Source organism: Alligator mississippiensis, chromosome 10 (genome assembly GCF_030867095.1).
Source record: "Alligator mississippiensis isolate rAllMis1 chromosome 10, rAllMis1, whole genome shotgun sequence".
Taxonomy (NCBI): domain Eukaryota; kingdom Metazoa; phylum Chordata; order Crocodylia; family Alligatoridae; genus Alligator; species Alligator mississippiensis.
The window spans coordinates 71,595,515-71,611,657 of NC_081833.1; the positions used below are offsets into that span (position 1 = coordinate 71,595,515).

Here is a 16,143-nt window from a genome sequence, read left to right on the forward strand (position 1 = left end):
CCTTTGGGAGGTGGTTGCAATGGTAAGTTTTTTTTGACAGCGCTGCCTGCCTAGCTCACCTTTTAAATGGAGGCTTCTCCGAGTCCCTGGGATATTGGCAGATACTCATAAAACAATAAACAGGCTTCATGTCAATTGCCTATAATTCAGAATGTCTATGGAAGGCTTTATGGCAATTTATGACCTGTAAAGCAATGCATTGCAAAAAGATAAGTATCTTGCTAAAGTGTATATTGATTGTGTGATTGGAGCATCAGTTGGAGAGTTGATGCATTAAAACCTTTCATTAAAGAGGAAACTTGAGCCAGTTGCTTCAAGTTTCTTAGGCACCTTTGACTGTGAACAGAAATAGGCCCCGAGCCTGCAAATAAATATGCACATAACTTTACCCCATTGAGATTATGTACGATAGATAGGCTAACCATATGTGTATGTCAAGACCTAAATCAGTGAAGGCCAACCTTATTGGCAGGTGTGCCACAAATTAGCTCTGTACCGTCCCTGAGTGCCACTATGTTCCCCTTCCTCTACCTGATCTGCTGCTCTGTTTTCCACTTCCTGCTCTGTGCTCACTGCCCAGTCTGTTGCTCTGCTTTTTGCCTAATTCCTCCCCGATCAACCGCATGTCACATACAGAGGTTATCTGTATCTCTTTTGGCACACGTGCCACAGGTTGACCACCCGTGACCTAAATGATCATGAGGCCGAAGGTTCTGTCTATAACAGCAGAGTAGGTGTCAGGGCCCCTAGAAAACATCTTACAAATCTCTATTTAGACAGCTATCTAGGTGGCCTAAGGGTTTGGCAATTGTGGTTATGAAACAGAATTCCAGATGAAATCAAACCTATACAAAGATTTCATCATCTTTAAGGAACATTATCCATTGCTATGACAGGTAGTAGAATAAAAGTCCAGAGATGACCAACAGAAGGCAGTCAGCATATGAGAGAACCGGCCTGCCTTTTTTTTTAGTGCTTTGGAGATGAATTTAGGTTTCTAACTTTAAGCACAGATGTTTAAAAATGCCAACCTTAACTTCCTCATGTATGTTACTCCGCTTGTAAAAAGATTCTAACAATAATGACCTATCTCAAAAGCATAAGGTAGGTTTTAATTTATATTTAGGATGTAGAGATCTGCCTGTGAAAAGGGCAAAGCATTGTAATCTACTCATGTCTCAGTGTATGATCTGGGGATGGTTTTTTTTCTCTCTCTGCCTAGGTATTCTGTTTACAAGGATCCAGCAGGTTGGCTGGAAATTAACCCTACAAATGGTACCATTGGCACCACTGCCATCCTGGATCGTGAATCATCATATGTCACAAACAACATCTATACTGCAGAGTTTCTGGCAATAGACAGCGGTAAGTAGTGATTTTTGGTAGTACTCAGTGGAATGGAAATATATTTCATATATTTTTTTCCCCTCCTGAAGACCCCTATTCCAATAATGTAAGCATGTGCTTAAATCCATTGTCACGTCATGCCATACAGTTAGGGACCTACCAAATTCATGGCAAAAGTAGGCTGCGCGCAGCAGCTCCTTTAATCTTACAGGTTCCCTTATGTGCCCCCCCATACCAATTGGCGGAGGCCACCCCCCCCACTCCTGATTGGCAGGGAGGCAAAAACTGTGGTTTTATGTATGGCGCCATTTTTGCCTCCCAGCCAGTGAGCAAGAAACAGCAAGGCCACCAGGGCCTTTCAGCCAATTAGGAATGGGGGTGCATGGGGGAACCTGCAAGATTTGGTAGGTCCCTCCATATAATCCGTATAAGCCCATGCTTGAATCTACTGCCAAATGGGCAGCTATGAGTCTAAGAAATAATTGTGGACAAAAAAATGGACAGGAAGGAAGTAGGGGAAAAGTTAGACTTCAAACTAAGAAGGCATAGGTTTGTGGCTAGGGTTTGGTCATTCGTTCCTACACTAAGATTTCACCACTAGTAGTAAACCCTGCATAAATAGTTTTGGTAGCAATAAATCATCTTTATCAGAGTTAATTTCTTTATAATATTTGAGCTGTTATTAAGCCTAAGGCACCAAAATACCAGTAACAACTCATCCTTGATATGCTGCACTCTATCCTATTAAACATATAATGACAATGACAATAAAAACATAATTAAAAACCCTTGTTAAAATGCTATATTTTTACATCTTATGTGGATTAAAGTTCCTTCTGTCAAGCATAATCTAAATTAAAGGATCATGTGAAAATTCACAAGTGGCTTTCGTAGCACATAAAAATGTAGAGAAAACCCTGAACATTCCTCCAAGTCTCCAGAGCTGAAGGCATCAAATAAATAAAGGCTTTGTGTGTAATACAACAGCTAATGTGCTAACACTTTTCTACAGCTGCAGCTGCTTTAGCCCTGGTGATGAATTGTAAAGTCCTCCTTTTAGGAGGGGTAATTTTACTTTTCTGTGCTGCCTGACTCAGCACAGGGAACATTTGCAGGTTTTGACAAGAAAAGGGAAACAGGTCCTGAAATGCAAAAGAAAAAACCCACTGAAGTGATTTACTTTATATGCTCATAAATACATTTTTTTGTAGGCAATTTCCACATTAAAAATATCACATGAAACGTATTCTTTACCCAACATCTGCTGGTATTACATAATTTGTCAGAAATGGATCTTAATGAAGTGAAAGAGCATTGGAAATGGAATCTTATGTTGCTAGTGGGAAAATTGGGATTGTACGTCTCAGGGCCCGTGATAAGCTGCAGGGCAAAGCCACAGATGTTCCTGGGACAGAAAGCAGCAACAGAGAGTTGTAATTGGAGTGGGAAGCAGGGGGCAGTTGTCTCACCAGCTATCAGAGAGAAACGAGAGAACAGAAAGTTCGTGTGTCCAGCTGCAGGTAGCATCAAGGGAGGACACAGGCACCGTGAGCGTCCTATTCCATATAGACTGACCACAGCATTTGTACACCTTAGTTTGTTGTGAACAGAACTGGATGGACCACCGTGCCAGGAACATTTTCAAGTGTATTAGCACACTATTAGCAGCAAACAGTAACTGAAGTTTAAGCCATGAAGCAGGCTGATGACTAGAAAAATGTCTACCGGTCTATAAAACGATGTGAAACTAGAGGGTCCCATGGGATTTCAGTAGAACCACAAGGCTGCTCCGAAGGAGTTCCTAACCTATTATTAAAGGGAATATGGTCTATCCTAATCTATCTTCTGCCTTATACTTGAACCTCACTGGTGAACTCCAGACTCATTATAATGTGCACGTCTGCCTCATTAGTTGCATGCCAATACCTCCATAATAACTTATATGTCTAACCTTTTGTTTCTCTTCTTGATTTGTGCAAATATGTCAACAAAAGCATCCCAGAGCAAACAGTTACTTTATAATGTTCAGTGCATGAATATGAATATGGCTACACAGAGGATACTTTGACTGAAACCATTCTTACCATCAGTAAGATACTATCCATCCTCACACTGAGTTTACTGGATAACGGTCTTCTCCTGTGGAGCGTGGTTTGGTTCTACAATGCCTGTGGTACCAGTGACACTGCTCCTCCTCTCGTCCCATATAGACTGGCTGCTAACAACGGTAACCAGAGAAATATAATTCTTCTCAAATTTTCTAGATAATCATCAGTGGTGCCAAATTTGAAAAGAAATATTACATTCCTGGCAAGCTAAACTATGTGTAGCAGGGTGGTAAAATAATCTATTATAAATACAAAGCTCTTCCAGGACTTTAAAAATGGGTTAAATTAACTGGAAAAAAAAATCAAATGAAAATAGCCTGCATATATTTTGTAGAGTCACAGCCTCCACAAACTGAAATGTAAAGGTCATTTTTCTTTTCCAGTTAAAGAGGTAGTTCTAGTTAATATCAGTGAATATGGTTAGATTTTTACATGGTAGACACTGCTAGGGGAAGATTTAAAGAGGCCCCAAATGGATAGGGTGGTAAATTGAAAGCAGTGACATTTCAGATAGTCCAAATCATGCATGTGCCCAATAGTCTTGGCACAAGAAGAGAGAGAAAGCAACTCTCAAAATAAATCGGAGAGATTTTTATTCAAAGTCTGTGCTTTGGCACTCACTGTATGTTTTCTTTTTCTGCAACCATTACACGTGGCCACTGGCCAGCAAACCAGAGCAGATATTTATTTGATGGTCATTAAATGTGGATTTAATTTTGGCTAGAGCAAACAAGTTCTTTATTCATTAATGGCACATAACAAGGGCCTACTTTTCCTGTGATTAATATGGCCATTTAATTTGCCTTTGAAAAGGTAATGGACGGAGCTTGAACCATCTTCTCACCTCCAAGTCAAGGTGGAGGCCTCTGTGTTGGGGAACGGAGGTTGTCAATAGGCAGAGCTCCCTTCATTTCCATAAGAATTGGCTCTGGCATCAAGCTTGTAAAAATAAAAGACTGAAAAATGAAATGCATGTGGTGAGAAGGGACCTGTACTCTGATTTAGTGATGGTATATTATACCAATAAATATATAATATTTATACCATCCCCTTGGGGCTTATTGAAACAGTATGTGTAACAGCCAATTTGATGGACAGGCTCTTTAATTTTATGCATAATAAAATATGACCTTTTATATGGAGGAAAATTCAGTTTTAAAATCCATTTTGGAATATAATGTTATATTATATATAATACCAGTAAATATATCATATTTAGTGATGGTATATAATAGACCCATGCTACAGGTTGTCCATCTGCCTTTAAATCATTGATATACAAGTAACTTTGTTTCTGCCCTTTTTTACAAAAGGAGGCTAATTAAAGAGGCAACTATAGTCCCACAGCACTTCAGAGTCATCAAGCCTGGGATTACAATGCTTTAAATCAGGGCTGGTTCCTGCATGGGGGGAGCTGGGCTGCCCACACTGTGCATGCCAAGTGTGGGAATGCCCAGGGGATATCTTCATGGCGAGCAGCCTCTAGGTCTGCAAACCATATGGCATTTGGCCTGACTGCCCAGAAGTTGGACAGCCCTCCTCTCAATCACAAAGTTGGTCAATAAAAGGGTGAGGAGTCTAACCGTTCCCACTGATAATCATGGTACTGAAGACACCTTTAGCTACAGAAAAGGTGTTACCTAGAATGGGTTACAGTTGTCTCAGCTTATTTTCTTAGAGATGGACAGCCCTTTCCGTATATAGTATGGACAAGGGAAGAAGACAGGAAGCAAATTCAAAGCAATCAGTGGGTGTTTATAGACATGCTCCAGGAGGCTGAGGGGAGGGAGGGCATTAATTAGCAAACCACGCTAATTGAAAGCTCCCAATTGTCATGTGTATCAGCGTCCCTGTGCTGAAAAAATGGTGGTGGGGTGCTTTGAACTTAAAGCTTGTTCTACAAGCTTTAGTTCAAAGCACCCCGCCGTCATTTTTCAGGGTGGGGATGCTGATACACGACATTAGAGGCTGCTGGAGTGAGCTAATTTCCACGCTCTAGCAGACTCGATTAATCGAGTCTGCTCCAACGCATTGGATTTACAGTGCGTCGGAGCAGCCTCCCTGCATGTGTGTAAGTGCCAAGTGTCTTTGTTTTACCCCCCCTCCCCCCCCGATTATAACCTGATTAAAAGCTCATTGAACTCTGTAGAATTCAATGGGCTTCACGTTGTTTTGGGCTATGGCACTTCAGTGCAAGGAGCCAATCGAACAGCATTTTGTGTATCTGTTTAATGTCACAAGTTCCAGTGGGGGAAGAAGCTCTGGACTTTCTGCTGGGCAGTTGTCTTTATATGCCAGGGGGCAATATTTCAGATTCCTTTATTTCTCTTCAGTGCACAAGTGTCCTTCCCAATAGAATGCTGCTATTTTCACTGCAAGAAATGACAATTAGTAGCTGTGTTAGATAACTATATGCTAGTCTCCTTCAGCATAGCCAATTTACCTGGAGGGAAATGTAGCCAGAGTGAATTGTTTTGTTTCCACCGCATACAATCCCCTTGGGGCTTATCGAAACAGTATGTGTAACGGCCAATTTGATGGACAGGTTCTTTAATTTTATGGATAATAAAAAATGACCTTTTATATGGAAGAAAATTCAGTTTTAAAATCCATTTTGGAATGAACATTCTAATTTGCTTCGTATTCCCTTGATTTCTATAAAGGTCAAGACAGCATCTTTGGAGCTGGAAAAATCTTTATTAAAAGCTTGTGTGGATGTGGATGTAAAATCTCTGGTCTGTTAGAAAAGAAATTAAATATTGGCGGGAAATATGGAGCAGAGTTAACATATTTAAGTGCCATGAACTGTGTTTAATCGGAGAATGGGGCATATAGCGGTTTAAGCAGATTTGAAAACCTTGAGAGGTTTCCTTCCATTAAAGGAACTGGCCATTTTTTCATCCTTCTCTGCCTTATTAAAAAGTGCTAATCACCAGAAGACAGCATCGCTACTGCACAATGTAGTAGTCTGCAGGATACACGATACTTTTAGGGCATGGTATCAACTGATTTCACAAAACTGAGCTAGAACAAGCTTCCCAGGAAATTGTAATGCTGAATATATTTCAGTATTTTTCAGTAATAAACTGAAGTATTACAGCAGTTATAAACTGACTCATTCTGGGTGATTACCATAAAATAGAGCAGCTAGCTGTTTTAATTTCTCCTGTCAGGTCAGTCATGCTGAAACCTCTGCAGAACAGGCTTTCTTACTGGATTTTGAAATTTCTGTTTATAGTTCAGAACAGAAGCAGGAAGCGAGGGGTTGGAAAGCAGAGAAAGGAGCTTAACTTGAGACCTGGGAATGCCTCCTGGCATTTGGTGGTATCAGGGTATTGTGGAATGGCTCGGGTCCCTGCTTTTTCTGTTGCCTGAACTCAACAGTTATGGAAATTGTTTGTTGTCTCTTGAAAAAAGCCATTGGTGGCAGCTTGATCCCTGGAAAATAGCATGGGCTACTCAGGGATGCTGATAGTAGACACTACGGCTCAGCTCTGACTTCTTGGCACCACTTAAGCATGCTGCTTAGTGGGAGCAAAGAGGATGAAAGGTGCCCGGCTTTCTCCAGCAGAGAAATTCCCTTGTTGTAGAGAAACTTCTTTTTGGTACAGTTGTCAGCTGTTGGCCCTTCTCCTCTCAGCATGGAGGCCTGTTGGGAGTGGGTTTGGGAATGGCCAGAGACCCACGTTCAACCTACACTTTGCCAGCGCAGTCTCCATGAAAGAGTCAGCATCACCGGCAGAGCTCACCCCAGCCTTTTGGCCTTGGGATCAGAGCTACAACCTGATGTCTCTATCCCTCCTGTGCCTAGCAGTACAGTGAAACACTGCCTAATCAAGTCCATAGTGATGAGTCTTCAGGAACTCCAGATAGCACTGGATCAGAAACAATCCCAGGTCTGTGAGATGCTGAAAGCCCTCCGTTCCTATTCTTCCATGCAGCGGAGCGTGTGTAAAATCTCACTGGAGGTCGCCAGCACCCCAGACGATCACATCATTATCCAGGTTATATCTCGTTAAACTACTCTACTTATAAATGGACCAAATCCCAGCCGCTTAGGTGACACATTTGTACAGCTGGCATATGTGAACGGATACAATCTCTTTGGATTCAGAAAAATTGCTGATTTGTAGTATTCGTGCCCTACCTGACACCATAATCCTAATTTTTTTACATGATAAACATTTTCATGGCAATTTAACACACAGTTACGAAGAAGAATATGATTCCTAGCAAAACATTAACTGTAGGAACTGGCACTCTTTTAGAAACAAAGATCTCGGGTTTATTTTAGCAGTACAAGGGGAAAAGAAAATGTAAGTCTTCAAAGATTGGTTTGCCTGGGGGTTGTTTTTTTCTTCTTTTAAATGGCTTATTCATTGTGACCAGTTCCACATGTGCGTATTGGTCATTTGAATAGCATTAATACAATTCCCCTGTTGGACGCTCCAAACTAAAATGAGCAAGGACTGAGGCAAGTGTTGACAGCGGCCTTTAACTACCTGAAGCGGGGTTCGAAAGAGGATGGGCAACTTGAGCCCATTGCTCCTTGTTCTGTCTCAGTGGTGACAGGTGACAGAACAAGGAGCAATGGGCTCAAGTTGTACCAGGGGAGGTTTAGGCTGGATATTAGAAAAAAACCTTTCTCACTAGGAGGGTGGTGAAGCACTGGAACAGGTCACCCAGAGAGGTGGTGCACTCTCCATCCTTGGAGGTGTTTAAGACCCAGCTAGACAAAGCTTTGGTTGGGATGATGTAGTTGGGGATGTTCCTGCTTTGTGCAGGGGGTTGGACTAGATGTGACCCTTGAGGTCCCTTCCAACCCTCATCTTCTATGAATCTTAGTTCTAATTTTAGTGTTTTCATTGTTTTTAGCAGCTAATTTAACTAACTCCAATCTTTTCAATATCTTATTTGTTGCACAAGCCTCAACATTCCCATTCATTAAGAAGAAAAATTATCATTCGATACTATGCCTAATAATGAACAGAAACAGACAACGACTAGGCAAGAGGAAACCGGGAGTAACAAAGAGATGCATAACAATTTCCAATTAGAATTTCTCTTTACATGTATCTAACCTGTCTTCTTGCTTCATGATGTATATAATTAAATTACCACAGATTTGATTCCACCGAAAACATGTTATTTTGGAAGAAATCGGGCAATTAGTTGCTATGGCAACCCAATTAAGCCAGTTTTACACCCCTTATCTTAATTGCTGTATTAATTGAGAAGGGAAAATAAATGGAATACTCATCCTTTTCCTGCCATTTTAAATTTCAGTAAAATATGAAATGCACACAAAATATTCTTTAAATTTATCATCATGGACTGATGATTAGAAAAAGAAATTAAAATACTGAAAACAGTATTTAAGACAGATAGCATATGTCAGTAGCAGTTTGATACAGTGAAAGAACTGTGCTTTTTTTAAATGTAATTACTCAAAAAGATGATCTGCATATATTATTTGAAGGAAGGAGTATAACCATTTAGGACTATTTGTTTTTATTCATTGTGAAACAAGATGTCTGGCTACTTAATACTTGAAAATAATAAATTATGAATTTTGGTTTATGGAAAAATTGGGAGTCATCTCTTGCAAAGTGTTAGAGGATTTCATTAACAGCTTCTCAGGGTCATACTCTAATTCATGATTAGCAACGTTTCCTGTCTCCATCCCACTGACTTCAGTGGGACCAGTTGTAGGTCTGAGCATGTACACAGCAATAACTGGAACACGTTCAATGATAGTATACCTCTAAATTGCGTAGGGCAATATCGAAGCACCACCTCCTGTTTAGTAAAACAATTTGAGGAGAGTCCCTTTTGTTATCATGGGGGGGGGGGGGGGGGGGGCAGGTCTAGCTGAACGTTGGTAAAAGAGATGGTTAAAGCCTTGGAGCAGGAAAAGAGTCTGAAAATTCAGCATAGATTGTTAAAATCATCTGATCATACAGCGTGAAATATTGCTTTCAAAAGCAGAGTCTGCTGCATACCTATTTCCGGAGAACATATGCTGCTCAGCTCTTCAGTGGTTGCATTGTGTCACCACGTGGCTCACCCCAAATGCTTTTGGATTTTTGAAGTGTTCCTTTCATTCCTCTCTGCCCTTCCTTTCTTGACAACATTAAGTACAACAAACGAATACAATAAAGCCATGCGGAGAGCATGCCTTACAGCAGGTAAGCCCTTGTCTCTTTTTGAGGCCAAGCTGAAACTAAGAATTCATGAGCGAGTGAGTGAAAAATCCAAATCAAGGCCAGAGGTCAAGAAGGCCAACTCAGTCCCATGTTGTGCTCTTAGTTATTTGGATATAAATCCAAAATAACTGGATTTCTTCTGTGGAGTTGCTTCAGATTTGAATCGATGTAACTGAGATAAAAATTCTGGCTCCTAGATGTATAAGTATCAACTTGCAGTGACCTTATTAATGACAGGGTGATAAAAAAAAATGAATAATGGCAAGATTTCCTGAATCCAAATTCATTTGCTGAAAATGTGAAAAAAAAATTTTTTTTCCTTAATACGCCAAGTAGACAAACAGCAAACGCCAGACTCAATGCTTTGTTTTATGGCCATACAACTCCATCGACATCGGTGGAGTTAAACTGGTCTCACACTGTTAGAACCAAGTACCTTGTGGGATTATTTGAAGCAAGTTGTGGGTCGACACAACTATTTGCAAAGAAAGCAATGGAAATATTCTAATTTCCAGGAAAGAAACAGTGGTTTGTAGACATGACAGAGTTCTGAGCCCTGTTGGCTTGACAAGAAATCTATGTTGAAAGCCAAACTCTCTCTTTACGTGCCTGCGACTGGCTTCCACTGACTGCAGCGGAAATCTGGCACGTACATACAGCAGAGGGCAAAATACTGCCTTAAGTTTTAAATGGCTTTGTAATTTCTGCCTAGTGCACACAATGACTTCGATAATATATTAACTTGATAACTCTGGAAGTGTAATTTAATAGGAAGAAATACATGCTGAAATCTTTCTACCATTTGTAATTGGTGTGCGATAGAGGCCAGTTCACGTGCCATCCATTCTTCTTGATACTGCTCTGGCTTCAAGCGAAACTGTGCCTTAGATCTCTATAACAGTTGGATCCTCTGAAGCGGCTGAAGTTTCATCTTTAGGAATTTGATAAATAGTGCCAGAGCAACAGGCCTGCTTCAAAAATAAGTCAGTAATTCTGATTAAAGTTGCCTTGTTCCTAATTGTCACTGATAAGAAATTGTTATATAGAAGGGATTTAGATAAATGTTCCACAGCTCTAATGACAGAAATGTAGGCTATAAAACACTCCAGACTTAAACACCAAAAACTGCATGTACGTGAATCTTTGATACTACAAGTTTCTAAATCTAAGCAAAAATATGCAGCCTCGTTAATGATCTTGTCTCCCACTCTTAACACTTTCTGATTTGTCTGTATGGTATTTCCCTCATTAGTTGATTATGTTTTGATTATCAGTGCTTTGTTCCCCTGCTATGCCACTAAACAAATTATGTTATTTACAGGATACCTGACTTTTCATCTGATTTAGTCAAAGCCTGTTACCATGTGACATGGTCAAGCATCTTCTGTATTTTGCAATTCCTGCTTCTCCAGTGCACAGTTTGCTTCTCTCGTCTTTAATCAGGAGCTGATAGAGACATTTCAGGTTTCACTTAATTTTTTTAGGAACCTAAATGGGACTTAGATGGAAAGAAGGAGGCTGACTTCCAAAGAGCATGACAGCAGGCACAAAGCTCATTAAAGGCCTTTGTTTGTGGCTGCAGAATTCACTAGTTCTTTACAGAAAGACTTCTGTGCAGTGACATAGCAAGGCAGGGTTGGGGGGGGGGGTGGCAACTGTCCTGGGCACCGAAGCAAAGGGGTGCCAACAGACATTGCCCAGCTCAGGTGGGGCATGGGATGGACCTGCGAGCAGCTTGTTTGGGGTGGCATGGGGATGGGGGAAAGACAGCTCCTGCTTCTGCATGCGTTCCCAGGCAAGCATGGAGGGGGGCATGTGCCCCCCCCGCCCCATCCGGGATCTGTGCACAGGGCGAGGGTGGGCTGCTGCTGCACGCTTTGTCCTGGGCACCAAACTTCCTTGCCACGGTACTGAGTCTATATATTCTCAAAACAAATGCCCATGGGGCACTGAGGTAGACCACAGTGCCTAACTCCCTGCAGAGAACCACTGTGTTTCAAATTGTTGCTGGGAGCCACCCAAACTCTGTTAAGACTCTAGAAAATAACTGGATAAAAACCAGAGCTAACTCATAGATAGCACTGACTTTGGCTCATATCCGGTGCTAGAAGTGCTGCCCACCTGTTGCTCAGTAGCCTTGCGGTTAGGCTGCTTGTTCAGGATGTAGGGAACATGAGATCTAGGCCTGCCAGGTATTTGGAGTCCTCTCCTCCACCTCACCATTTTGACTTTTTGGACTTTTGAGCAAACACAGCCTGGTTTTGACTTCTCCTTTCTTCTTAGAGCAGGGTGCTAATTGGAAAATCCCTCTCGTAGGAAAGTCTAGTATTCCAGCCCTTGTCTTGACCCCACACTGGGGCAAAGAGTCGAAATACTGTACCGCGCTCTTTCTCGCAATTCAAAGTTCTGGAAAAATTCAACAGGGAAATAGTACAACGTTTCATTTCGAGTCAGTGCAGTATTAGGTGCATTCTCCCATGGTGGCCTGTTGCTTCATGGGATTGTAGTCTATATGTTCTTGTGGGCCAGGTTCCCTGTGTAGGTTAATAAGGAAGTCAACAAGATGTTGTCCACCAGGGGACCTCGCCTCTAGGAGAGAATGGGATACTGGAAGCCCCCCAGCTACAATTTCCACACGGCAGCAAATCACAAGGGGGCGCAACAAAGTGACATTGTGGTTCTGTTTAGTGGAGTGAACTGTTTTGGTTTCAGAAACTGCATTTCTTTTCAGATTACTGATGTAACATAGGTATTTTCTTGTATTATTAGATTTCTGTCCTGTTGCTATCTCTTTAAAATATGCCATCAAAAAGCAGAATCTCATCTCAGAATAATGATCCCCTGCTGCTTCGTAAACACCGAAGCAAATCCAAAGCATTTGTCTTCCAAGCAGGAGATGACGATCATGTGACAATGTTGCATTGCAATAACTTCATTTCAATTAGAGCAAATGATTTATGTAGATTTATTATTTTTGATGGATGTTCGCACGGCGGAGTGGCATTTGCTGATGATGTCATTATTTACTCTGTGTTGCAGATTGGTTTTGTGAGCTGAGCTGCTGTATCAGCTAATCATGGACCAACTTGACAGAAAGCTATTTTCAAGAAAGAAAAAGGGGATGCTATGCTCTTATTAATGTATTGATCAGGAATTCAGTCATGATTAGCTGGTGAACATGCTGTTTTGTGTAAGGCTTGATGTTTTGCAAAATGTTTTCCCAGTCCATGCCCATCATTTTTATGTACAGGCATAACTGATGCATTTGAGGCATCCTGATAACTAACTGGTGGTTCTCATGCAGCTGTTAGGACTCTAACTACCTTTAACTGTCTAGCTGGAAGTCTGTTTTCAAATCCATCGCCACATACTTAAATTGAATAGAAAACATTTCTGCAGCTGAATTATACTTTCATAAGAATCGCAGTTTCTTAAGAAGCACCATATGATCCCACATGACATTAAATTAAAATATCAATATACAGCAACATCCAAAGGGTCTATTTTCAGAACATTCATTTTCAAACCACTTATTTTTCTGTAACCACATTCATTTGCACTCGATAGAGCTGGAATAAAATGTTATGCTGTTTTCTTATCGTAACAGCCCCTTTCATTCTAGGCTCTAGCTCCCAGACAATGGACCTTGTCGTGCAATATGTAGTCTGCACCTTCAAGCCAGGACGCATACCCACCAATCCTTTTCCATTCTCTGATGGTTGCATCTTGCAACTACGCTGGCTATTGCTTAAGTGACAAGTGATTGCAGAAGCCTTTTATGTCCTTCAGTGCTGGGACATAAAAGATACTACCATACATCATGCATTTCAAAGGTATAAAGCATAAGCTTCCCATTGTGGTATGATTTGGTATTCTCTGGAATTACTGACAGAGGGTCCAAACTCACGAGCCTTACTTAATTTGGATAATCTTTACTCACACAAGTATTCCCACTACTGCTAAGGATCACTTAGAACAGTTGCAAGGATATGGCTCCAAATCAGTAATGCCCATAGCTGATGCATGCTCTCTCATCTTTCATGTGTAATTAAACTAACTTGGGGGTGAACCCTGAGGATCCTTATACTAATAGCCCTTACTCACATGAGTAGTGCCATTAAATTGAATTTTGTATCTTGTATGCTGACCAGCAGGAATTTCAGATGGTTTCACTATTCATCAGGCCCTATGCAGACACCTAAACGTTCAAAGTGTTCAGCACCAGCAGTCATTTCAGTGATTAAACGGGACCTGAGCTCTTTTGCAAAGCTGTTCCCAAGGGTTTGGTAGGACTGAGACCTTTAAATCCTGGTTTATGCATTAATTCAACTTCTAACAGCAAAGTTTTACAATATCTATTGAAAGGAATCTTATTTTAGAATTAAAATATGCTAGTGAGAGGCGTTCATTTCAAAACTGTCGCCGACTGGAGATCATGGGGTTTTGAATGGTTTTTATATCAAAGGCATAATAGTGTCAAATATATAAAAGCCGTATATTCCCAGTGGATATGTTGTGACCATTTTTCTTTGACTCACTTTTTGTTGCATTTTTATGGCAGGCTTGTTAACAAGCTTCAATTTATGGCTTTGACATTTGCTTATTTTTCTTTTGAAAGTCTTTATAAATCAGGAAAACATTTTGTTTAAGTCATTATAAGTAAAACACTCTGAGAGTAACTCATTGAAGTGGACAAAAGCAATTTTCTTCCTCTCTATTTGAGCATATTAGTTGCCTGGTCCATAAGCTGTACACAAATAGTGATGCATAAGCAAGGCAAAGAAGTATATGGCCATATCTGCATTTGACCAAAGAAAAGTATATTTATAATACCGCTGGGTTCTTAATTTCAAAAAGCAGATTTCTATATTACTGACTTCAGAGGCAGATAAGGAGGGCAGTGCACAAGACATTATCAGTCCAGTGTGGAAATAATGCATTCAAAATTAAAGACAGCAGTTTAATTAAGTGCATGAAAGGCTGACTTTTATGATCATATTTCAAATACTCAAATGTCTTTTCATCCATTCTGCCGTACAACTTTACTTAATAACATATCAAGAACAAAAAATGTATTTGAGTCTTTCTGCAAATTCAATTAGTTCAATAAAAAGTGAAAAATAATTTATTTTTCATTAAAAAGAACTCAACCCTCACCCTTGTGATGACAAAGAGAAGGGGAAAAAAAACCACGGGACTGAAAATTCTGCTTTTGTTATGCATTTGTGTTTCTGAAACAAATGAAGTGTCACTATTAGTAACATTTGTCATAACGACTAATCACATTATGTTACAGTGAGTAGTCTGTCGAGCCAGACTACAGGGTGTTTACTTTCTTCCTTCAAATGTACTGCCACAATCAATTGGTGATTTTGAAGTTGATCCTGCCATTATATGCAGATTAATTATCCTAAAGAGTACCACTTTTCCTGCTGAATTTTAAAATATCGTGAAACATCACACTAGAAGTTCAAAGGTTAAACATAGCCTCCTGCTTCCTTTCTGCATACTGAGGGGGTCTGAAGTTGAACAGAACCCAGAAATCACAGATTTTTGCTACGGAGAAAATGCTAGGTGTCGGAGGTAGGTAAGAAAACCTGGATCCGAAGAAATGTTTGATTTCGGTTGGGGACAGCCTTATTAGGTATCACAGCATCTGAAAGAGGAAAGGTGTTTTTAAAAACTTGAGACTGGCTGTCAAGGGGAGCCGGATTTCAAAGGGACTGGAAATGAGATATTGAGCTTTTAACTGGTATAGCAGGTCACGGTTCAACCATGGCATGCATCAGTAGTGACTGGAAGTTATTACCACTTGTCAGCTCTTCGCTGACCTCTGCGAAATGAGATGGTGGTCTTCGTCCTGTTCCCAGTGGGTGGACGTCTGCATTACGAACGCTTCCAGCACCACGGCCGCTGCGTCGGTCACTGAATGGAAGCTCAGGCTGGTTTGGGGGGCATGGTGAATAAACAGCTCTCGTGCCTGAAACAGCTTTGTCCAGTCAAGACTGAGATAGGCTGGCAGATAATTTGTAGAAGCTTGAACGGCCGCTGCTCGTTCTGTACTACTCTGGGTAAATAAAGGAAATCATTCAGCTGACAAGTGCACTTCTGCTAAGTTAACTAAAAATGGTCCAGAATTGAAGGCCCTGGCATGGATTTAAAATAACTAGGATCTAGTTCCAGGAAAAGCTCCCCAGGGGCATGAACTGCCTCTCACTGTATGTCTATGTACAGGAATTTTTCCTTTAGGCTTGGATCTCACTTATACCTTCATCTGATTTTGACCCCGTAGAAGAGATTGAGTTTTATTAGTGGAGGTTAAGAGTCATGAACCAAAAAGATGACAAAGTCAGTAGGGAAACACAGAGCGCCTGAGTGAGGGATGGGGGTGAGGAGGGGATGCAACTCGGTTATAGAGAATACAATGTTAGCCAACTAACCCCGGGAGGTGGGGAATGGCACACTTGATCTTAGCCAACAGG

At 40.9% G+C, this 16,143-nt stretch overlaps 1 protein-coding gene across 2 annotated transcripts in view; it reads left to right on the forward strand.

The window, feature by feature from the left end:
- CDH13 (cadherin 13) overlaps positions 1-16,143 on the forward strand; it is a 788,124-nt gene that overhangs the window by 705,167 nt on the left and 66,814 nt on the right. For both annotated transcript variants that reach the window (XM_019488228.2, XM_006268561.4), the window contains exon 11: positions 1,223-1,365. In XM_019488228.2, coding sequence (XP_019343773.1) covers positions 1,223-1,365 — 143 coding nt within the window. The remainder of the gene's footprint in view (positions 1-1,222; positions 1,366-16,143) is intronic.